Genomic DNA, 24,071 nt, shown 5'->3' with positions numbered 1-24,071 from the left:
AATGCGTCTTTTCCACTTCTTTTTCTGTCCCGCTGAGCAACAACTTCCGGGATCAGACTGGATGCCGAAGCGCGTGAAGCGGGAGCGGCCGCGGAAATTGCGCATGCGCCGCGTGCACATAATGACAAATAGAAAATGCACACAAATATGCTTATATTCGCAATAAGCCCAGGCGATGTCCCGCCCCCGAGAGCAATATACCCCACCGTGATTGGTAGGTTCGTTCAGCTCCGCACACAACACTGAAAAGTGCCAATCATATCAAACTCGCGGGCCGCACTAACATTAAACTTTCATATTAAGGCGGAGCCACAACTATCGTCCTGAGGGCCGCAGTTGAGACCCCCTGGTCTAGAATTTTGTTGTAGAGTCAGAATCATAGAAGATGGAACATCCCACCACACTACACTACAAGCCCTTAATCCCATGATGTTGTGGTGACCCCTATAAGCCAACTCCACAACTATCTAATCCTTCCCTTCTTCACCCCCATCTGTCTATCCAAGAGTCTTTTAAATTGTACTAGCCTCCACCACCCTATCTCCAATGCATTCCAGGCACCCACCACTCTCTGTGTAAAAACCTACCTCTGATGTCTCCCCATGACCTTGCTCGCCTTATCCTCTGGTATTTGCTATTGTCACCCCAGGTAAAAGATACTGGCTGTTCCCGCCCCCCCCCCCCCCCACTACATTTGGGAGGATCAGGAATGACCACCCTCCACTACACATTAAAATTCAGTAGTGGAGAGAGTTCCTCAGAGTCCTGGACACATCTCTTCACTTGTTAGCAGTGATCTAACTCATTATTAAGATGAGGCACAGAGCAGAATCCATCAGTTTCATACACTGAATTTACACCAAAATAGAATTATAGATATGAGGCTTTAGATTTGCCACATCCATCCAACCTCTTTGTCCATCTACAATAATCCCGATTGCCTGCACTTCCTGAGAAGACTGAAAGGGCCAAGGCTTCCGGCCACCATTATGTCAATCTTCTATAGGAACTCTACTGAGAGCACCCTGGCCAGCTGATACAGTTGCTGTAAAGAAGTGGATCAGAGGACAATTCACAGTACTAAAAGAGTGGTATAGAGGATCTCCGCAGGCTCCCTACCCATCCACCCCCCCCCCCCCCCACCAATCAATGTGATCTACCAGGATCGTTTTCTGAATCATTGAGGACACCACCACCACACAGCAACTTTCAGCTGTTCCCATCGGGGAAGAGATGCAGAAGTATCCAAGCCAGCACCACCAGGCTGAGGAACAGCTTCTTCCCACGGGCAGTGAGAATGCTGAACAACCAAAGGAACTGCTCACACTGACCATCCAAGATGCTCCTATTTATTAAACAGTATTTATTTATTTTTAAATATGCTTATTTGTCCTGCATATGTATTGCTTGCCTGTATGAGTGTTCTGTTTGGTTGTGTGCCTGCATGTTTTGCACCGAGGAGCGGAGAACGGTCTTTCATCAGATTGTACTTATGCAATTAGGTGATAAAATAAACGAACTTGAACTAAACCCCTCATGATTTTATATCCCTCTATTGTCACTTCTCATCCTTCATCGCTCCCCTAGCTCCGAAAGACATGGTGTCCTCCAGTCCAGGTAACATCCTGGTAAATCCCCTCTGGGCAGTTTTCCAAAGGGTCTACATCCTTCCTGTAATGAGGGGACCAGAACTGAATGCAGGGGAGATGAATTCACATAGAAATGGGTCCAGTGACGCCAGTCAACACTGACCTGGGGCAGTACCAGAGCAGAGTTTGCACCTTCTCCCCATGACCAAGTAGCTGCCCGCTGGGTGTCCTGCTTTCCCCAGCTCAGCAGGTTAACTGGCAACTATGAACAAGGGATGGCCATACTGATGTGGACGTTGAGTGTGCAAGAGAGCAGGCTGGAGGTCAACAAAACGACAAGGAATGATGGGGGCAGCACAGTTGAAGTAGTGCCAGCAATTGGGACCAGAGTTCAAATCCCACCCATATCTGCATTGGTTTTCCCCAGGGACTCTGGTATCTTCCCACCATTCAAAAATGTACCAGGGATTGGAGGTTAATTGGGTGTAATTGGGCAGAAATGGCCTGTTACCATGCTGTATGCCTAAATTAACATGGATCCAGTGGGGCCTGATTCTCCACATTCTTGAACAAGGGCTCAGTCCTGAAACCTCAACTGTCTTTAACTTCCAGTTTCTTTCCCTCTTTGTATATGTAACGTCACCTACTCTATTTTAGCCTTGATAAGAGGTTCAATGCTGAAATGTTGACTATTTCTACAAAAGAGCTCAAGAAACTCAGCAGGCCGTTCAGCAATTAGGGGAGGCAGTCGACATTCTGAGCCTGAGACAGGCAGTGCATCCACGTTTCCCCCACACACATTCAGCCCGACTGGCAGGTTTCTCATTGCCACTAGTTGGAGCTAGCCATCTGATTAACTCTCATGGACCTCATCTAGACCCTCCTTCTTAGATAAGGAGGCTACTCACAAAACTGCTCAAGATACACCAGATAACCATAGAAAATTACAGCACAGAAACAGGCCTCTTTGTCCTCTTTGTCCTAAATTGTTTAACCTTTCTCTGTAACATCAGTTCTTGAAGTCCAGGCAACATCCTAGTAAATCCTCTCTGCACTCTTTCTATATTATTGATATCTTTCCTGTAGTTAGGTGACCAAAACTACAAACAATACTCCAAATTTGGCCTCACCCATGTCTTAGACAACTTTACCATAACATCCCAACTCCTGTAATCAATACTTTGATACATGAAGGTTAATATGCCAACAGTTCTCTTGATAATCCTATCCACCTGTGACACCATGTTCAGGGGAAGTGTATTCCCAGATCTCTCTGTTCTATCACACTCCTCAGTGCCCGACCAGTATGTCCCTTCTTGGTTGGTCCTTCCAAAATGTAACACCTCAAGCTTGTCTCCATCGGCCATTTTTCAGCTCATTTTTCCAGCTGGCCCAGATCCCTCTGCGAGCTTTGAAAACCTTCTCTGCTGTCCAGATCGCCTCCTATCTTAGTGTCATCTGAAACTTGCTGATCCAATTTACCACATTATCATCCAGATTGATTGATATAGATGACAAGCAGCACTGGTCCCAGCACCGATCTCTGAGGCACTTCACTAGTCACAGGCCTCCATTAATGCTCTCTGGCTTCCCCTGTCCAGCCATTATTGAATCTAGTTTACTACTTCTCCATGAATACCAAGCGTCTGAACCTTCTTGACTAACCTCCCCTGTGGGACTTTATCTCGGGCTTACTAAAGTCCTGATAATCTCCTCTTAAAAACTCTATAAGTTTGGTTAGACACGAATAATTGACTATTCAATCTCTTAGAACACCTTCCAATAATTTACCTATTTATTGGAATAGATAAATTATTTCTTTTTCATGACATCAGGCTCACCAGCCTATAATTTTCTGGGTTACTTTTGGAGCCTTTTTTAAACAACAGAACAATGTGAGGTCCTCTCCAATCCTCCAGAACCTCATCAGTGGCTCAGGATATCACACACAAGCCACATCCCACCTTGCCTATCAGCAGACTGTTCCATCTCTCCACTGCTGATTCAGTTCCTTTTCCTTCATCCCTGCTAGTTTCATCTCCCATTCTGGGTGATAGAGAATTCCAAATTGTGCAATTGACGATCTGTGTAATGTCATTGATTTATTATTTCCTGTCATACCATTCTCCTTATCCCTCTGGTTTTGGCTTCACTAAAGCTCCTTGTCGCTTGAAAGTTGCCTGCTGGGCATTCGAACCTGTCAATTCAAAGAATTGGCGAGACCACGAAGGAGAAGAAACAAAATGTATTTATTTATGATCAATCTCCAGCACGATCTGTCTGTGACATGGGAGCATTCTGTGAACCGGTGACCATCTCCACGGATGGTGACAACCAACACCTGGCCAGCCATAGCCAGTGGTGAGTCCGTGAGGTAGCACTGACGTTGTTTCATTAATAGATAGGTAGTAGGTACAACAGCAAGATCGTTTTCCTCATGCTTATCTCTCCGTCCAAAATCGGGATGCCTATTCATATCCTGTTCCCATGAATCACTGGAGAGGTAAACTGTTAATGTGGGGTATAGTGTAAAATAAATCCTGGCTCTTATAAACTATACTGGCACTGCTCTAAGAATAAATTACAAACAATCAAACATAATATGAGATTCAGTTCATTTGAACCAGAAATATCATGTTTAAGCTGGAGAAAATATTTTTTTACATTCTTCTTAACAACATGGAGCAGAGCAGGCCAGCTGCGCAAACCCAGAAATCTCCAGCTCAAGTAAAAAGCTGCTCAATCATGAGATCGCTTGAAGCCTTTCGTTCCTGTGCTTCAATTCTTCAGTTGTGTCTCATGGTCTTGAAGGGAAATAAAAGAGGAGAGGTTGTGAATATAACTTCTGTCCATTGTCAGATCCAAAAAGGTGGATCCTATTGATTGTTGGCAGATTTCTAAGCTGCAACTATGGCCTTTAGATTGAATTGCACCACTTTAACCCTTCTCCCCCAATATCCTATCCACAGGAACTACCCAGAGGTGCCCTTAGATGTTCCCATCCTGCACCCAGTTTGCTGGTTGAAGTAGGCATTGAATTGTTCATGAATACAGAGAGAGAGAGAGAGAGAGAGAGAGAGAGAGAGAGAGAGAGAGGGGGGGGGTGGGAGGGAGGGAGGGCTCCTTTAGACTCAAGGAGAAGCACATTATGCTTCATTCCTGCTTTCATTCCTGTTTGCACTTGACAATGTGGTCATAACTCTGGAATCTTATTGAACAAGTTCAGCTGTGTAACAAACATAATTGACCAACAGAGGTGCAGCCAGTTAACAGTGATGTTTTTGATTGGAAGATTACATGACATACTGAAAGATCATGGCTATGGCAACTTTAAGGAAAATCCATCAGTTGCATTCACCTGGGGGTGAAGGAGACTGACAGGTGACCTGATGGAAACAGGTAAAAGATGACATCTAACAATAGAGGCCTTGAAAAAATGGGCTGATATTTAAAATGAGTGGCGGGAGTTTAAAGAAGGATTTGAGGGATATGTTTTTCACACAGAGAGAACAATTGATACCAGGAATGTTGTGCCAGAGGGGTTGTGGGAATCAGATACAATCATTATCTTTCAGAGACATTTAACAGAAACTTGATTAGGCACAGCATGGAAGGACACAAATCTAATGGCCTCAGGGTAGAGAGGCAAAAGGGTCAACAGTGGTGTGATGGGCTGAAGGGCCTGTGTCTGTGCTGTGTGATTCTATGACTCTGACATCAGAAAGATTTATGCATGATCATGTCAATGAAGAACCATGGTATTGGATTGAATATCAGGATCAAACAGAGAATGAATGAGGAACTCAGCAGGTCAGGTTGCATCTGTGGGGAGAAATGGCTGATCAACGTTTCAGGTTGGGACCCTTTATCGATTCTAAATTGAAAGGAAGATAATAGAATGTACATGAAGGGGGAAGAGTGGAATCAGATGCGGATTGGGTTACCTAAAATTAGAGAAATCGATGTCCGTGCCATTATGTTTACGGCTATCCAGGAGGAATGTGTTGTTCCTCAAGTTTATGTTTGGCCTTTCCCTGAACACTGTCACTGTTGGGATGGATGGGGGAGTTAAAATGGTCAGCTACAGTTTTTGCCTCAAGTTCAGACCCACACACAGAGCGGGTGTTTGGTGAACCGGTCACCCAATGTTCTTTTGGCCTCACCAATGTCGAGGAGATCACACTAGATACAGTAGAAGCAGTAGGTCAGGTTGGACGAGGTGCAGGTAAAGCTCTGCCTTGCCTGGAAGATATGTGTTTGGCCCTGAATGCAGGTGAGGGGGAGAGGTAGGGGCACGTTATGCACATTCTAGTGGTGGAGTGGCTGAGGGGGTGGAGGGATGGGAGGACACATCGACTATTACCTTGGGGGAAAATTCGGACTGTCCAACCTATCAATGCATTTCATGGTTTAATCCAATAGTGATGTTTCTCTGCAATGAGATATTGACACCTCCAATGAGATATCTCTTTAACAAAGGAAATAACCTCACTGCAGCATAGCATCTCTTCACCGTGCTGAGGTTTCTCAATACCATCAGTGTATAGACTCGTGTTTCAATATTGTTGTGCTTCATTGGGACATCTACTCTACAGTGCACACCTCATGAGCTCCAGTTACAAGGGCTCTCCCATCCCACAGTGAAAGGCTGGCATTTTCACAGGTGAGTGCACCATCACTTTGCATTCACACTCAATGTCCGTCGTGGAATGGAAAGGGTGGACTTACATCATTGATCCAGCCGTTGAAGGCCGACACTCGAGTGTAGACACTGGGCTTCTTTGCCGTGTTGCACTGAACGGGTCCCAGGAAGCTTCCCACGCCATTGACATACCACCTGCCGTCATGACCGAAACAATTCAAAGGACCGCCTGGATCACCCTGAAGTAAAAGAAATCTTACATTATGTTGTTTTTTAATCTGTTCCCCTTCTGCTCTACTCACGTTCCCATGTGATTCCAGTACCATGTGGGTAAGGAATATCAACACCCCTACTTTGGAAACCTGTTATTAGACACTTCGCTCCAAACCTACTCTAAACACCAACTGACTCATTGTCATCTGATTGCACAAGTACAACCCGACCAAACAGCGTTCTCCGGTCCTCAGTGCAAAAAACACAAATGCAGAACCAGACATAACACACACACAGACAAACAATACGTATGCAGGACACATATTCATCTATATGAATAAAAAATATTTGTTTCATGAATATGAGAGTCTCAGCGTTCTCACTACCCGTGGGAAGAAGCTGTTCCTCAGCCTGGTGGTGCTGGTTCTGATCCTCCCATATCTCTTCCCCAATGGGGTCAGTGTGCAGGGTGGAAGGGAGTTCTCAATGATTTTGTGCACCCTCTTCAATGATCCTGGTAGATCACATCAATGGGAGGAACGGACACTCCAGTGATCCTCTCTGCCGCTCTTGTGGTCCTGTGGATGGACCTCCGATCCGTTTCTCTGCAGCAACTGTGCTCACTGAGATGCAGTCAGCCAGGACGCTCTCGATAGAAGGTCCAGCCAAAGTGGCACCCACAATGCTCAAAAGAGTTTCCCTCTGGCTTTAAGTCTTAACAGAGAATTAAACTAGATTGAAGATTGTCAGGATCTTGTTGACATTTATCTGATCCAGGGTTAATGCAAGTATCCATCAGTACTGTTTCTCTGCACTTACCCTAATCCAGAACTTATTCCTGCAAATTGAAAGCATTGAATCTACCCAGTCACTCCATTCAATTCCAGAGCCACAACTTATCATCGATTTATTCCAATCATTGCATGGTGCATTCTGGTTCTTGTCAGTGGGTTGATTCAATGAAGCCCATGCCTACAGTTGGCATGGTGCAGCAGGAATAGAGAAGGTAATTCTTCTGGTAGTAGATTCCACAATCAGGGACATTACCTGAATAGGGTAATAATTAGTGCAATACCGCTAAAACACCAATGACGCTGGTTCAAATTCAATGCTGTATGTAAGGAGATTTTATATTCTCCCTGTGTCTATGTGGTTTTCCTCTGTTTGGTCCAGTTTCCTCCCACCCTTCAGGGTTGTAGGTTAATTAGGGCAGCAAGGGCTCATGTGCTGGAAGGGCCCATTTCCATGCTGTATGTCTAAATATAAATTTTAATTTATTTTTCATGATATCAGGAAAAATGTTTCTTCAGATCAGATTTGTGAGTTTCAAGGCTGTGGAGGAAAAGCTTTGTGTTGAATGGCCTCTCCCATTCCCTCTCCACTGGACCTGAAGCTACTGATGAAGACACACATTAAAACAATTGAAATAGAACTCTTATAAGATGGATGGGTCTTCTTTCTCGGAGGCCAGGAATGATATAACCATATAACCATATAACCATTTACGGAGCGGAAACAGGCCATGTCAGCCTTTCAAGTCCGCACCGGTTCACTAGAACAACTCCTCTATCAAGGAGTACACGAGCTCAATGATAGGCTTGTTTAAACATTGTGTGATTAGTAAAGGATTGCTTAAGGTGGGATGTTGGTGCTCTTTAAATCTTCCCTGGTCACAAGAGACAGAGAGGACAGTAGGTGTTGAGTCTAGATTCAACAGGGCTGCAGAGATCCTCCTGGTCATTGCAATCAGGTGAATCTTACAGGGAAGCTCATGCAGAAACTCAGAGGTCTGCCCAATTTGGCTGAACATTTGAAAGAGGAAACAAAGTGCATTGATAAGGGTAGTGGTATCATCTACATGGGCTTCACCAAGGTCTTTGACAGACTGTCCAAAAGCTTGGAACACTTGGGATCATGGCAAATTGGATCCCAAATTAGCTTCATAACAGGAGGTGTTATGATGGAGGGTGATTTTTGTGATTGGAAGTCCTTGACCTGACTGAACGTCAAAGACTCTTATTGTTAGTGCATTCACGCACAATATGGATGTGAATGTGGGAAGTTCAGTGATGTCTTAAATATTCCTGGAATTGTTGATAGTAAGGAGAATAGTCATAGGTTACAAGATAATGTTGTCAGCTAGTAATGTTATGCATTTTGGAAGGACTTGGGTGTACATAGTGCTCCAGGGATATTCATGAACTGAGGGACATTTGTGAACGTCCATAGATCCACAGGTGTGTAAGGTGTAGAAATAGAGTAAGGGAAGCCTATATTCATGGGAGTTTGGAAGTTAAAGAGCTGCTTTATGAAACATTAGTTCCTTCATAGCTGGAGGGTTGCCTACAGTCTAGTGGGCCACACAATTTGAGGGCTTGAGCAGGGAGGTTATGCTGCATCTGTACAAGGTACTGGTGAGGCCACATATGGAGTACCAATTACAGTTCTGGTCTCCTTACTTGAGAAAGGATGTAGTGGCTTTGGGGGTGGTGCAGAGGAGCTTCACCAGGTTGATTCCAAAGATGATGGTCTTAGCCTATGAGGAGAGATTGAGTCATCTGGGACTGTGCTCACTGGAATTTTAGAAGATTAAGAGGAGATCATCTCCTCTCATTAGGCAGCACGGTTGGATTAGGCAATCAGGACCGGGTTTCAAATCCCGTGCAGTCTGTAAGGAGTTTGTATGTTATCCCTGTGTCTGCGTGGGTTTTCCCTGGTGGCTCTGGTTTCCTTCCTCTGTTTGAAACGTACCGGATATCGGAGGTTAATTGGGCATAAATTGGAAAGCACTGACACGTGGGCCAAAATGGCCTGTTACCCTGCTGTAAGTCTAAATTTAAATTTTGTATAAAATTATGAAAGACATGGATAAGGTAGAGGTTGAGATTTAACAGGAACCTAAGAGTTAATTTTGTTATACACAGGGTGGTGATGGTATGGAATGAGCTACTAGAGGAAATGGTTGAGGCAGGTATTATTGCAGTGTTGAAGAAACATTTTGACAACTACATGGATAGGATGGGTTTGGAGGGATCTGGGCCTAATGCAGGCAGGTGGGACTAGTGTGGGTGGGACATCTTGAAAGGTATGGACAAGTTGGGCTGAAAGCCTGCTTGCATGTTGAGTGACAATAATGAGATGGTGCAGAAGAGATTCACTAGGATGCAAACAAGATGCTGGGTTCTAGTGAAATACAGAAACGTGCTGGAGAACCTCAACAGGTCACACAGCGTCAGTAGGAAGTAAAGGCAGTTGACATTTTGGGCCTGAGCCCTTCATCGGAAAATTCCAACAAATAATTCCAGTAGATAGTAAAATGAACGGACAGATCATCAACTTCAGGAAGGGAAGAGGAACAAACTCATTGGTGCAGAGATGGTTTTGGTAGGGAATCTCAACCCCTGTTTTTTTTACCTCGAGCGCAGTGAATAAGGTCTTTCCTATTGAAACACCTCATAATTCTATCTCCCTCAGTCACCTCCATCCCAAAGAAATCACCGAGAAGATTTACTGCATATTGGGAAGTAAGGAAACAAGAAAGAAATTGCACAAATATTTTGTGTCTGCCTTTATGACAGGAGACAAGAGAGCCTCTCAGAGTTAATGAGGAACTGAAAGAAATTAGCGTAGTAATCACTGAGACTGAGAAGTAATAAATAATTCCCCAGGACCCATGGCCATCAGATGTAGGGGCAGATTTAGGCCATATGGCCCATCAAGTCTGCTTGCCATTTGATCATGGCTGATGTATAGTTCCTCTCAACCCCATTTTCCTGTCTTGTCCCTATACCTTTGACACCCTTACTGATCAAGAAATTGTCCAATGCCACTTTCAATCTACCCAATGACTTGGCCTTCACTGCCATCTGTGGAAATTTCTCCCCATGTCTGTTGTAAAGGGACATCCTTTTGCCCTGAGGCTGTGTCCTCTGGTCCCAGACTCTCCCACTATGGGAAACACCTTCTCTAAGTCCACTCCATCCAGCCCTTTCAATATTCAGTGTGTTTCAATGAGATTTCCCCCTCATCCTTTTGAACACCAGTGATCCATCAAACAATCCTCACATCCCCAAGATCATTCTCATAAACCTCCTCTCTCCAACACCAGTACATCCTTCCTTAGAGACAGGGACAACTGCTCACAATACTCCAAAATCCTTGGATATTGATGGCGAATATATTGGTGGTCATCTTTGATCGATCGATCCTTGAACGGTTTCCACAGCAAGTGTAAACTGACACTGAGAAATGAAGGGGAGAGAAATTCAGCCAGGTAGCCTGCCGACAGGAGGAGGAAAATACTTATGGTAGCAGGATACTTTGAAAATAAGTATTACGTCCGGCAGAGTCAACATAGATGTACGACAAAGCAATTGGATCTGAAATTAGCGCAACGCTATTATAGCGCCAGTGACAGGGATTTGAATCCTGTGCTGTCTGTAAGGAGTTCGTACATTCTCCCTGTGTCGGCATGGGTTTTCCTTGGGGGCTCCAATTTCCTCCGACCATTCAGAAAGTATTGGGGTTGTAGGTTAATTGGGTGTAATTGGGCGACATGGGCTAAAGTGGCCTGTTACCGTATAGTATGTCTAAATTTAAATTTTAATCTGTGAAATATTTGTGTAGTTGCAACAGGATAGATAAGGGGCGACTGGATGACTTAATCTGTTTGAAGTTTCATTAAGCCTTTGATAAGTGGGCATAAATTAGTTTATGAAACAATATTACAACACCCAGATTTGAGAATAGTAGTCAAGCATGAACCGAGGATTGGTTTACAGATAAAAAATAGAGAATAAGAATTAAGAAATAATTTTCAGGATCGGAGACTGTGAGGTGAGAAAGTGACTGGTGCTGAGGTAGCTGTTCAAAGTCAATGTCACTGATTTAGATCACAAACTATTAAATTGCCCCCAGTGTGTTGCTTGTACAAATTTAGATGGCACTGTGGTCTCCACAGAGGATGGTGTAAGTCTTCAGGAGAATATAGGAGTTTGATGAATGTGTATGGATGTGGTAGATGTAACATAATACAGAAATGTTTAAGCCATTCTCCTTGGTTGACAAAGTCTTCCCCCACCAAACACAGAAAACTACTGCCGAAACCCGTCCATTCTCTCTGACATATCTATATACTCTGGCGGTGCCTGTGTCCACAGGGGGATGCAGATTACATGGGAGCAGCAAATTGGTGCAGGGGACCAGTAACAAGAAGAACAGCCCCACCAACTGCCCCCCGCCCTGTCCCCTTATTGAGAAGGAGAAGCAGTCGAGAGGACAGTGATTATGGAGGCGGACTAGCAAGGGCAAGGGCTCTGCCGTTGAAGGACTCTGTTATAGACTTATGTTATTTTCAATCTTTAGGTTATAACACATAGATTTTTAGTAAACTTACTTTGTGGGTTGGACAGGGAAAGACAGATCTATGTTCAAGGTCATAAAACCAGAGTTATTGTTCAATTGAAATGCTGGAACAATGAAATGTTTGCTAAAGAAGACATTTGTGTAAACAAGCAGGAGGCCATCTGCCATGACTCATACTTTTGTAGAAATTGGAAATTGAAACCTAAAAATCATGTATTGCTCAAACAAGTGATTAAAGTCATCTGAAAAAGAATCCCTTTTAGTATTCAACCAGAATTATCTGGACACAGAACTGGAATGGCTTCAGAGAGGATGACCATTTCGACTGCTTCTCTTTGTCAAGATAGAGAACAGTGCTACTGTGACCATTGTAATGGTCACTTTTGACTGACCCATACCTGGGTAAAAAAAACAAGATCTATTCTTGCATTTGGATCATAACCATTTTTAATGGTTCATTTGTTTAATCTTTGCCTGGATTTGTGAAATCATCGTGGAAATCACAAGTTCTGTAACCTCCATGCAAGAGAGGAAAATTGTGAAAAATCATTCATACGAAGAAACATTTCTCTGGAACCAACTCAACATGAATTCATGAGTTTTGAGAAATCTGACGATTTGATGCCTCACCTACTCCATAATTATTTTTAAACTTCAATTTAAAGGCTCTGTTTCAACTCAAGATTTCTAAGACTGAACTTCGAAACTGACTTTTAGGAATTGTGCCTCAACTGTAATGGTTTGGGTGATTAACACACATATATTTCCATATAGCTGGGGTTAAGTTTAGAGTTAAGTAAGATTCCATATTATTAATAGTTATTAATAAAAAAATATTGTTTTGAAGATACCACTGACTTGGTGAATTTCTATTACTGCTGGTTCATGACATAACAACACACACAGGTCATGGGCTGATGGAGAGAGGCTCGAGAACCAGCTATTGGGACTGGGATTCTAAAGGGTGCTGAGGGAAAGAAGGGTTCCCAAAGGGCCCTGGGCACTGAAGGCTTCCTGATTGCATCAGAAGTTTGGATATGGGCTTGGGTTGCCGATAGATTGAGCTGAACTGGAATCTTGTGTGGCTGCATAAGTCACAGAAGCACTGGAGACTGATCCACGGTGACTCTGGGGGAACAGGGGGGGGCGGGGGAATGACTCTCCTTTGCTTCTCGTTCTCTGACTGTTAGAGGCAATGCCAATGCCGAATCTTTGGCTGCCTTATGTCAGACTAAAGGCAATTCCATGTAATATTGCATTTCTTTTTTTAATTACATGACAATAAAGAGTATCTGATTTGATCTGATATCCAACTATTGCCAGTAATTTTAATCCAATTCCCTGACATAACCCATTTTATTACAGGAGGATGGTGCTGGGAAAATTAGGCTTCTTGACACGTTAAATCCTTGCAGCAGTGCAAAGTCAAGTATATGGGGAGAAGTGGGTGCAACCTCTCTCTGTCACTGCCATCACTTTCAATGCTCAAAGCTCTGACACAATTGTTGTAAATCCCTGGTTCATCCTGGAATTACAGGCAAATACTTTCCCCTTCATGTTGAAATGAGATTAGTCGAACACGTGCTATGAAGATTAAGCTGCATTTATCTACCAAAGCGGCATTTATCTACCAAAGATGGCCGTGGAGTTAGCAGGACCTGTGGGCTTGTAATGCACTGACCTTTGCCCCACTGTTTCTATCTCCTGCCAGTAAACATTTAATGGAACTCAGGAGAAAGGAAAGGTTTAGGCTTAAGGACATACTTCACATGCATTCTTGGAGTAGCCTCCCACACAAATCATGGTGTCCGACACTGATTTTCCCCACCATTCGTTCTGGCTGCACGTGTCATAGTCGACGGCGGGGAGAAGTGATTGTTGCATCTTGTGCGGTTTTGATCCTTTCCCTGCATAACATCAATACATATCATCAGTTTGGATTTCAACATAAAATGACTTCTTGGGGCCCAAGAAAGAAGTTAAATTCACTTTCATTTAGCTTCAGGCAACCCACATAATGGAGGAAAAGCACCATAGGTTCCATCTTGACAGCCTCCAAGCAGACGGCAATAACATCTACTTCTCTGATTTTCTTTAACCCCCCTCCCCTAGTCTCCCTTCCTTCCATCTCCTTTCCTCCAGATCCCCACCTCCTTCCCTTCCTTCTCCTAACAGAGAGCTACTGTTCACTGCCCTCTCCCCTGATTACTTCTCAGCTTCTCTCTCTACCTTAACGTTACATCTTACCTGGAAGTAAAGCATAAAAGTCTGCAGACACTGTGGATGAAGTAAAAAAACACAAAGCTGGAGAAACTCAGCAGGTCAAACAGTGACCTTTATACAGCAAAGGTTTATTACATCTGATAGCCTGTGTTCCTCCCATCTTTCTCTACCCACCCACCACCTCTTCATTCAGGAATCTCCCTGATTTTTTGGCACTCCTGAAGAAAGGCTCAGGCCTGAAATATCGACTGCCTTTTACCTCCCATGGATATAGCATGATCTGCTGAGTTTTTCTGGCACTTTCATGTGCTGCAAGTATCTGGGTATAGTGTGGAACATTTAATTGGCAATAGTTGGCCACATGATGCCAAGGTTGCTTGTACTGGAGGGTTACACTGACAGGAGCTGAGATAGTGGCACAGCAGACAGAGCTACATCACAGCTCCAGTGGGCCTAGGTTCAATCCTCAGCTCTGTTGTTGCGAGAGAGTGGTGGGATAGAGAAAAAGAGAGAAAGAGAGAATTGAGAGAGGGAGAGAGAAGAGAGAGAGAGAGAGAGAGCAAGAGAGAGAGAGAGAGAACACACACACACACACACACACACACACACACACACACACACACACACACACACACACACACACACACACACACACACACACACACACACACACATTGTCTGGAGACTCACCCTTCAACCCAAATTGCCCATGCCAACCATAGTGTCCCACTCTAATCCTGCCTACCTCCGTTTGGCTCACATCCCACTAAACCCATACTAATCCTGCATTAAATTTAGACCTGCTGCCTGGTAACTGGCCATTTCGGCCCACAAACTCCTGCTACCTAGTTACACCGAATTAATCTACGACCTCGGTACATTTTGGAGGGTGGGAGGAAACCGAAGCCCCCGAGGAAAACTCACGCAGATATAAGGAGGATGCACAAACTCCTTACAGACAGTGTGGAAATCAAACCCCAGTCTCAATCGCTGGTGCTGTGGTGCTAACCGCTAAGCTAACCATGCCACAACTGTTCAATTTGTCTTTAACATTGTGATTGTACTGGCCTGAACCACCTCCTCCAGCTGCCAATTCCACACACCCACCACCCTCTGTGTAAGAATGTTATCCCTCAGGTTCTTATTCAAATTTACCCCACCCCTTACCTTAAACCTGTGTCGTCTGGTTACCGATGCCCCCCTACTCTTGTCAAAAGACTTTGCATTCACCCAATCTATTCCTCTCGTGATTTTTTACATCTCTGTGAGATCAACCCTCATCCTCCTGCACTCCAAGAAATAAACCCCCTGCCTGCTCAACTTCTCCCTATGGCTGCATGGAGTTCTCATGTTGTCTCTGTGACTGCATGAGTTTCTTCTGGGTGATCCCAAAGGCATGGGGGGGTGCGGGGTCGATAAGTTTATTGGTCATTGTAGGTTATCCCAAATGTCTAGTTGAGTGATAGTACCTTGGGAGAGTTGTGCAGGATGTGGAGAAAATAGGAGGATAGGATTTGTTTAAACAAGTTTGGGCTCAGTGGGCCAGTTTCCTTGCAGTATGTCCTTGTGTAGAGGGGTTCAGTAATGATATCAGGAAAAATTAGTGGATTTTATATGTCCTTGCCGCCCAATTTACACCCAATTAAACTACACCCCCAGTACATTTTGAACGGTGGGAAGAGCCCCCAAAGAAAACCCATGCAGACACAGGGAGAACGTATAAACTCCTTACAGACAGCGCAAGATTTGAACCCCAGTCCCGGTCTCTGGCGCTATGAAGTTGTTGTGCTGACCGCTACGCCAACTGTTCCACCTGAGAAATCATGTTCTGACTGTCAAAATGGATGGCACGGCTGATGAAGCATCATTCAATAGGCTCCAGCTACAGAAGTTACAACAGATGCAGCATCTGGGCAGGGGAGGAGAAATGGTGCTCAAACTGAATGATAAGAGCATTGATGGTAATGGCAAGAGGCATGTTTAGAATCTTCATGCTTTTTGTTTAGTGCACATTAGAGGGCGACACAAGACCTTGTTTGAAAAGCCAGCTGTTGAATAAATAGGAGTTGTTTTTTCCCTAGTTGAACCTAGTTGCTGCCAACACCTGTCAATGTGCTCTCCGCTGTCTTTTGAAGGTCCTCGGTCAGTCCCAGTTGTAGAAATGACCCAGAGAGAGGAATTTCAGGAACCCTCTAAAAGTCCAAATATCTACTGGGGCTTTTAAATCAGCTTGTATGGTGGTAGTGGGCAATGGAAACTTAATGTCAATGGACAGGTCCTGCACCAGAAATAATTGTACCAATGTTAAATAAACTCCAATTGGGTGAAGGCCAAAGATCTTGGATTTACAAATGAATACCTTCTAGACATTCATGTTCAGGACTTTCAAAGGTGAATAGTCTCCAAGCACATTGACAGGTGTTAGTAGCTACTGTGTGACAACTGGATGCAGATAATTCATCCATCCACCCTTCTCTTTAAGACTGAATTGGTGTTCCTTTCTCTTCAAATGAGCTTCTCATAGAGCTAGCAGAGGAAGGAATGATGCTGACGCCTTGTTTTGCTTTGAGGTTTGGAGTCACTGGGTTGGACACATGCAGCCCCTTTGAGGGGCAACTTCCTCATTCCTGCCTTGTCCTTCCTCTTCAGTCCTGTCAGGAGGCACCAGATCCAATGCAGTCCGGGAGCCTAAGGAACGTTGATGAGTCTCTGATTCTCTCCACATCATCAGCCGCATTCACCAAGTCATGGTGTTTCTCTTTCACTCTCTCCATTGCTCCAGTTCTCTCTCCCTTCTCAATGAACATCCCTTTAAACATGGCTCCTTCGAAGGCTAAGGTGATCCAGTGCTGGTCATGACCTGAGGCATACGCCCTGCCGACACTCTCCCACCCCACAACTCCAACAACTCAGCAAGTGGTCAGTTTCCATATCTTGCCACTTTCCAGTTGATCTATAATCTGTTGTGACTCGCGACAACATTCCTCACTGTCCACCCCACCTCCTATTTTGGAGACATCAGCAAACTTGCTAATCACATAGCTGGCGTCCTCATCGAAGACATTAATATAGTTGACAAATAACAGTGGGTCCAGCGCCAATCCTTGTACCACACCACTAGTCACAACTAGGTGACCATCCTCCTAACATCAAACCAAAATTGTATCCGAATGGATCCCATCCTATCAAGCAGCACCTTGTCTAAAGCCCTGAGAAAGTCCATGCTGACAACTTCCACTGTCCTGTCCTTGGTCACCTCTTTAAAAACTCAATATTATTTTCCCCCACACTAAGTCATGCTAACAATCTCAAATCAGCTGTTGTCTTTCTACATGACGTTAAATCCAGTTCTCAGATCCCCTCAGTAACATAATCACCTCCAATGTTAGGCTCACCAGCCTTTCTCAAATAAAAACACAACAGTTACCACCAGAGGCGATACTTTGTGAGGAGTTTGAAAAGAGTCTCCAAAGACTCTTGAAAATTTCTACATGGAGAGCATTCTGACTGATTGGAGATGCCAATGCACAGGACAGGAGGAGGCTACAAAGAGTTGTGAACTCAGGCCATCATGGGGATTCGACTTCAATCCAGTAAGATTCAGAATTGGTGTCTTGAGAAAACAACCTCTACCGTCGAAGACCCTCACCCCCAGACCATGCCTCTTCTCACAGCTACCATCAGGAAAGAGGTACAGGAGCCTCAAGACAAGCACCCAATAATACAAAAACAGTTTCTACCCCACTGCCATCAGGTCTCTGAACGGACAATGAACCTATGGACATTATCCCACTTTCTTCTTTCTTGAACTAATTATATATTTTTTTTTAATTTTGTCTTTAGGAATTGTAATTTATAGCAATTTTTTCACCTGTGATACATAAAACACATTTGTTGTTACACATGTTCAAGACAATCAACCTGATGTCGATTCTGACCTCAGTCTTCTGTTACCTCACCTATGGCGATCGAAGACACAAAAATCTCTGCCTGAGTCCAGGCGATCGTTTCCCTTGCTTCCCACAACTTCCCAGGATTTATCCACTTTTGCATGCCCCAAAACCACCAGCTTTTATAATATCAATATTCTTCCAATAAAATATTTTACACGAATGAAGAAAACGCAGAAATTCCGGAGGAACTCAGCCGGTCTCATGGCGTCTACAAGAGATAAAGATAGATTATCGTCATTTCAGGACTGAACCCATCTTCAAGGTAGAAGCAAGTATAATCCTTCTGCTTGTACTTTGAAGAGGGCTCAGGCCCGAAATGGCGGTAATCTATCTTTACCTCCTGTAGATGCCATGAGACCGGCTGAGTTCCTCCAGCATTTCTAGGTGTTTCTACTATCATCTCAGCATCTGCAGGCTTTCAGGTTTCACTCCAATATTTTATTTGATCATTTCCTTGCTCTCCTCATTCACTTGATGCCTCCACTATTTCCTGGAGGTAAACATAATATTTGTTCAATTTCTACCCAATGTATTTTTTCCTGTCTCCATTTGTAACCCAAGCTAATCTTTTTAATTTTACCTTTGACTTCCTATTCTGGAGGCCACAATCAGGGAGGGTTAGTGATAGGACTTGCTCCATCCTGGAGCACCACATGGCTGTGTGCTCAGCTCCCTCCTCTACTCCCTATACCTCCATCACTGTGTGGTCAAACACCCTTCCAATATCATCGATAAATTTGTGGATGATACCACCGTCAGCAGGATGATCTCTATCAATGAGGAAGGGGAGAACAGATGGGAGATAGAGGGACTTGTGCCTTGATGCCAGGACCACCACCTCTCCAATGTCAGCAAGACCAAGGATCTGATTATAGGCCCAGAGGTCCGCAACAGTGGTGCTGAGGTGGAGATAGTAGCCAGCTTGAAGTTCTCAGAAGTAACCATCTCCAGTAACCTGCCCTGGTCCCATTGATCCAAAGGCCAAGAAAGTCCCAAATTGCCTCTTTTTGCCCAGGAGCCTGATGATGATTTGAATATCACCTGTATCCCTCAACAACATCCGCAGGTTTTCCATGGAAAACATTCTGTGTGGGACAGGAACTGCTCCGCCAAAGATGGCAAGAAACTGCAGAGGGGCGTGTATGTAGCTCAAGCCATTATAAGCCCTTTTCACACTGGCACCTTGTCCCAGTAATTGATGGACAATCTACCGGTATGAAAGCTGCTTAATCGGCTTGCAGGCTGGGGGTGAAACAACCTAGGTAGGTTCTATCATCCCCAGTGTCAACTAATGCCTGTGTGCCAATTAGCCCAGTGTGAAACAGACATAGGGTATCTTGGGATAAAGTAGTGATACGTTGATTACATTTTTATGGGAGTGAAGGAACGTGAATGAAACAAAAGATTAAAAAGGTTTAAAATTTGCCAACCTGTATAAACCTTTATAAATGTCTAAAGGACAGTGGGAAAGTCGCAGAGAGAGAGAAAGATGGTGGATCTGCCTTCCCAGAATTCTGTGCGGCAGAGAAACCCCTCCACGATTGCTCCATGAGTGCTCCATGCATACAGCCTTTTTTCTGCTGCACAGAATTCTGGGAGGGCAGGTCCGTCATCTCTAATTTGTGTGCTATTGTTGCCTGGACTTTCCCACTATGTTTATAAATTGTGCAGCTATATTTTCCCACGGTCTTTTATAAATTTATATAGGTTTATATAGGTCAGCACAACAACGGGGACTGAAGGACTCATACTGTGCTGAACATATGTTATAATTAGGCATGATTAAATTTGTTTAAATAAAGGATCATAATACATTGATCAGGATTTAGGGCCAGTCCACCATCATTCGATGCGTCACTCACACGTCACTGGTGGAGGATGGAATCCCCTATCCCCAGGGATATCTTCTGATGAGTATGAAAAGAGACAGAGAACTGGTTAGCAGTGGTCCAGTGTGAACGGCAAAAGCAGCTTCCTTAACTGGTTCACTGAACGGCTAGTCTATTGGCTAAAAGGCCATGGATTCTTCCTTCTTCTGGAGGCTCCATCTTTAACTCCTGGTGCCTTGGAAAAAGGCTCATACCATGCTAGTCACACACACTCTTCATAAGTGTGAGATCACCTGCCACCAGATACAGGGACAGTTCCTTGCCAGCCATTATCAGCTTCCTGGATGAACCCCAAAATGTGCAAAATTATGTTGCCATTCCTTCATATCAAATGTAACCTGCACTTCTGTACTGCATCTTACTTGTACTATGTTTCGTTGGCTTGGCTTCGCGGACGAAGATTTATGGAGGGGGTAAATGTCCACGTCAGCTGCAGGCTCGTTTGTGGCTGACGTCCGATGCGGGACAGGCAGACACGGTTGCAGTGGTTGCAGGGGAAAATTGGTTGGTTGGGGTTGGGGGTTGGGTATTTCCTCCTTTGTCTTTTGTCAGTGAGGTGGGCTCTGCGGTCTTCTTCAAAGGAGGTTGCTGCCCGCCGAACTGTGAGGCGCCAAGATGCACGGTTTGAGGCGATATCAGCCCACTGGCAGTGGTCAATGTGGCAGGCACCAAGAGATTTCTTTAGGCAGTGCTTGTACCTCTTCTTTGGTGCACCTCTGAAATGGTGGCCAGTGGAGAGCTCGCCATATAACACGATCTTGGGAAGGCGATGGTCCTCCATTCTGGAGATGTGACCCACCCAGCGCAGTTGGATCTTCAGCAGCGTGGATTCGATGCTGTCGGCCTCTGCCATCTCGAGTACTTCGATGTTAGGGATGAAGGCGCTCCAATGAATGTTGAGAATGGAGCGGAGACAACGCTGGTGGAAGCGTTCTAGGAGCCGTAGGTGATGCCAGTGGAGGACCCATGATTCGGAGCCGAACAGGAGTGTGGGTATGACAACAGCTCTGTATATGCTTATCTTTGTGAGGTTTTTCAGTTGGTTGTTTCTCCAGACTCTTTTGTGTAGTCTTCCAAAGGTGCTATTTGCCTTGGCGAGTCCATTGTCTATCTCGTTGCCGATCCTTGCATCTGATGAAATGATGCAGCCGAGATAGGTAAACTGGTTGACCGTTTTGAGTTTTGTGTGCCTGATGGAGATGTGGGGGGGCTGGTAGTCACGGTGGGGAGCTGGCTGATGGAGGACCTCAGTTTTCTTCAGGCTGACTTCCAGGCCAAACATTTTGGCAGTTTCCGCAAAACAGGACGTCAAGTGCTGAAGAGCTGGCTCTGAATGGGCAACTAAAGCGGCATCGTCTGCAAAGAGTAGTTCACGGACAAGTTGCTCTCGTGTCTTGGTGTGAGCTTGCAGGCGCCTCAGATTGAAGAGACTGCCATCCGTGTGGTACCGGATGTAAACAGCGTCTTCTTTGTTGAGGTCTTTCATGGCTTGGTTCAGCATCATGCTGAAGAAGATTGAAAAGAGGGTTGGTGCGAGAACGCAGTCTTGCTTCACGCCATTGTTAATGGAGAAGGGTTCAGAGAGCTCATTGCTGTATCTGACCCGACCTTGTTGGTTTTCGTGCAGTTGGATAACCATGTTGAGGAACTTTGGGGGGCATCCGAGGTGCTCTAGTATTTGCCAAAGCACTTTCCTGCTCACGGTGTCGAAGGCTTTGGTGAGGTCAACATTGATCCTTTGTTTTGTTCTCTGCACTTTTCTTGGAGCTGTCTGAGGGCAAAGACCATGTCAGTAGTTCCTCTGTTTGCGCGAAAGCCGCACTGTGATTCTGGGAGAACATTCTCAGCCACACTAGGTATTATTCTATTTAGGAGAATCCTAGCGAAGAATTTGCCTGCAATGGAGAGCAGCGTGATACCCCTGTAGTTTGAGCAGTCTGATTTCTCGCCTTTGTTTTTGTACAGGGTGATGATGATGGCATCACGAAGGTCCTGAGGCAGTTTTCCTTGGTCCCAACAAAGCTTGAAAAACTCATGCAGTTTGACATGCAGAGTTTTGCCGCCAGCCTTCCAGACCTCTGGGGGGATTCCATCCATACCTGCTGCTTTACCACTTTTCAGTTGTTCATTTGCCTTATATGTCTCTTCCCGGGTGAGGACCTCATCCAGCTCTAGCCTTAGGGGCTGTTGAGGGAGCTGGAGCAGGGCGGAATCTTGGACTGAGAGGTTGGCACTGAAAAGAGATTGGATCAATGGAATTTTTTACTATCTGTTCCTTGATGACTCTTAACATTTACTTTTCCATCTGAATGACTATATATTCACACCAGACGTTAGTTCATGAAGATCTTAGGGTTTATCTTAATGGCAACTACTTGCCTTATTTACCATTTCCCCTTGGCCATGATGAAATGATTGGCTATGGCTAAGTGAGTGATCCCTTTGTCCAACGATGGCTAATGGATGGACCGGAAACCCAAGGAATGTCCTGAGGTGAAGCTTTGGAAATCAGTGGTTCTCAGACTACAGCTTGGCAGAGACCATGCCTCTTGTGGCATCTGGCATGGTCAACTTCTCATGGCAACTGCTCTTCCTGTAGCTCCATCTTCTCCTCTCCCTCATCCTCATTCTTCCTTCATTCAGAATACTGGTGGGGACACATCTGGAGTTCTGCATGCAGTTCTGGTCTCCTTACTTGAGGAAGGATGTACTGGCTTTGGAGGCAGTGCAGAGGAGGTTCACCAGGTGGATTCCTGAGTTGAGGGGTTTAGCCTATGAAGAGAGACTGAGTTGTCTGGGACGGTACTCGCTGGAATTTAGAAGAATGATCAGGGATTGTATAGAAACGTGTAAAATTATGAAAGGCATAGATGAGATAGAGGTCAGTAAGTCATTCCCATGAGTGGAGGAAACTAAAACTAGCGGATTAAACCACTTAAAGATCCAGGGGAGTAGATTTAGGACAGCAATGTGGAGGAACTGCTTTCCCCCAGAGGGTGAAATCTGTGTATCTGTGAAATTTGCTGCCCGTTGAAGCAGTGTAGGCGATTTCAGTAAATATATTTTAGACAAGGTTGGATAAAATTTTACATAGTAGGGGAATTAAGGGATATGGGGTAAAGGCAGGTAGGTGGAGATAAGCCTATGATTTTATTAGATGGTGGAGCCGGTTAGATCGCCTACTCCTGCCACTATAACAGAGATGAGCTAACCGTCACAGTAACTGTGCCGCCTTGATGCAGAGGAATTTCTTCAGCCAGAGGGTGGAAAATCCGTGGAATTTGTTGCCACAGGTGGTTGTGGAGGTCAGGTCATTGGGTGTATTTAAGGCAGAGATTGATAGATAGTTGATTAGCCAGGGCATCAAAGGTTATGGGGAGAAGGGCGGCCAATGGGGCTGAGTGGGAGAATGGATCAGCTCAGGACTGAATGGCGTGGCAGACTTGTTGGGCTGAATAGTGTATTTCTGCTTCTATATCTTATGGTTTTATAAGCATTTTATCATCTGAGATTTGTCCATTTGGTACAAACATTTCAGGATCATTCCATATGGAAAGAATTTTAATACCCAGAGAACATGGTCAATTATTGAATGAAATTCAATGTCCTGACTTGAAAGGCATAGAATATGATTAGAGTAAATCAAAACTGTTGTTCTTTCCCTGCAATGATTGTAGAAGAGATTTATGTGGATAAGAGTATTCAGCTGTGGAACAGTTGGAGCAGAAGGAACACTTAATTAAGATGTTGAAACCAATGAGGGGCCTAGTGAGTGATAAAGGAGAATATATGGGGCTTTGGACAGAGTATTGGGGGGAGGATTATGTCAGAAGGCTCCATTTCACCTAGATCAGATGTGATGGGCTGAATGGACTTACTTTGTATCATAAATTTCCTGACCTTCCGTCATACCAGCAAAGTGCTGCAATCAATCACTTAGCCCTAAATAAGTTATTTGAATCGGAAATTTGGAATGATTTCTTCCTTCCAACAAAAGGTTCATTCGCTTCACAATTTCCACAGCCTTGCAACCAATGTGGACATTCAGTTCTGCGCTACAACTCAGCAAGAGGTGAAGGCCAACCTGAGGTGAGATAGTCCTTGATTCCAGTAAATCATTGAAAAGGAGGGAGTGAGTTACGTTTGGTCTATGGTCAGATAATGAAGATACAGTCCCTCAATTTATGCCTGATCTGAT

General features: G+C 44.6%; 1 protein-coding gene across 1 annotated transcript in view; it reads right to left on the bottom strand.

Moving 5' to 3' along the window:
* Positions 1–4,187: 4,187 nt before the first annotated feature.
* The window catches only part of LOC138754624 (proproteinase E-like), a 62,426-nt gene continuing 42,542 nt past the window's right edge, over positions 4,188–24,071 (bottom strand). Inside the window, exons 7-9 of the mRNA XM_069919166.1 lie at positions 13,573–13,715; positions 6,318–6,470; positions 4,188–4,393 (exon numbers count right to left, since the gene is read on the bottom strand). Coding sequence (XP_069775267.1) covers positions 4,376–4,393; positions 6,318–6,470; positions 13,573–13,715 — 314 coding nt within the window. The 3' untranslated portion in view covers positions 4,188–4,375. The remainder of the gene's footprint in view (positions 4,394–6,317; positions 6,471–13,572; positions 13,716–24,071) is intronic.

Source organism: Narcine bancroftii, chromosome 2 (assembly GCF_036971445.1).
Source record: "Narcine bancroftii isolate sNarBan1 chromosome 2, sNarBan1.hap1, whole genome shotgun sequence".
Taxonomy (NCBI): domain Eukaryota; kingdom Metazoa; phylum Chordata; class Chondrichthyes; order Torpediniformes; family Narcinidae; genus Narcine; species Narcine bancroftii.
This window is presented reverse-complemented; position numbering and strand designations above follow the sequence as displayed.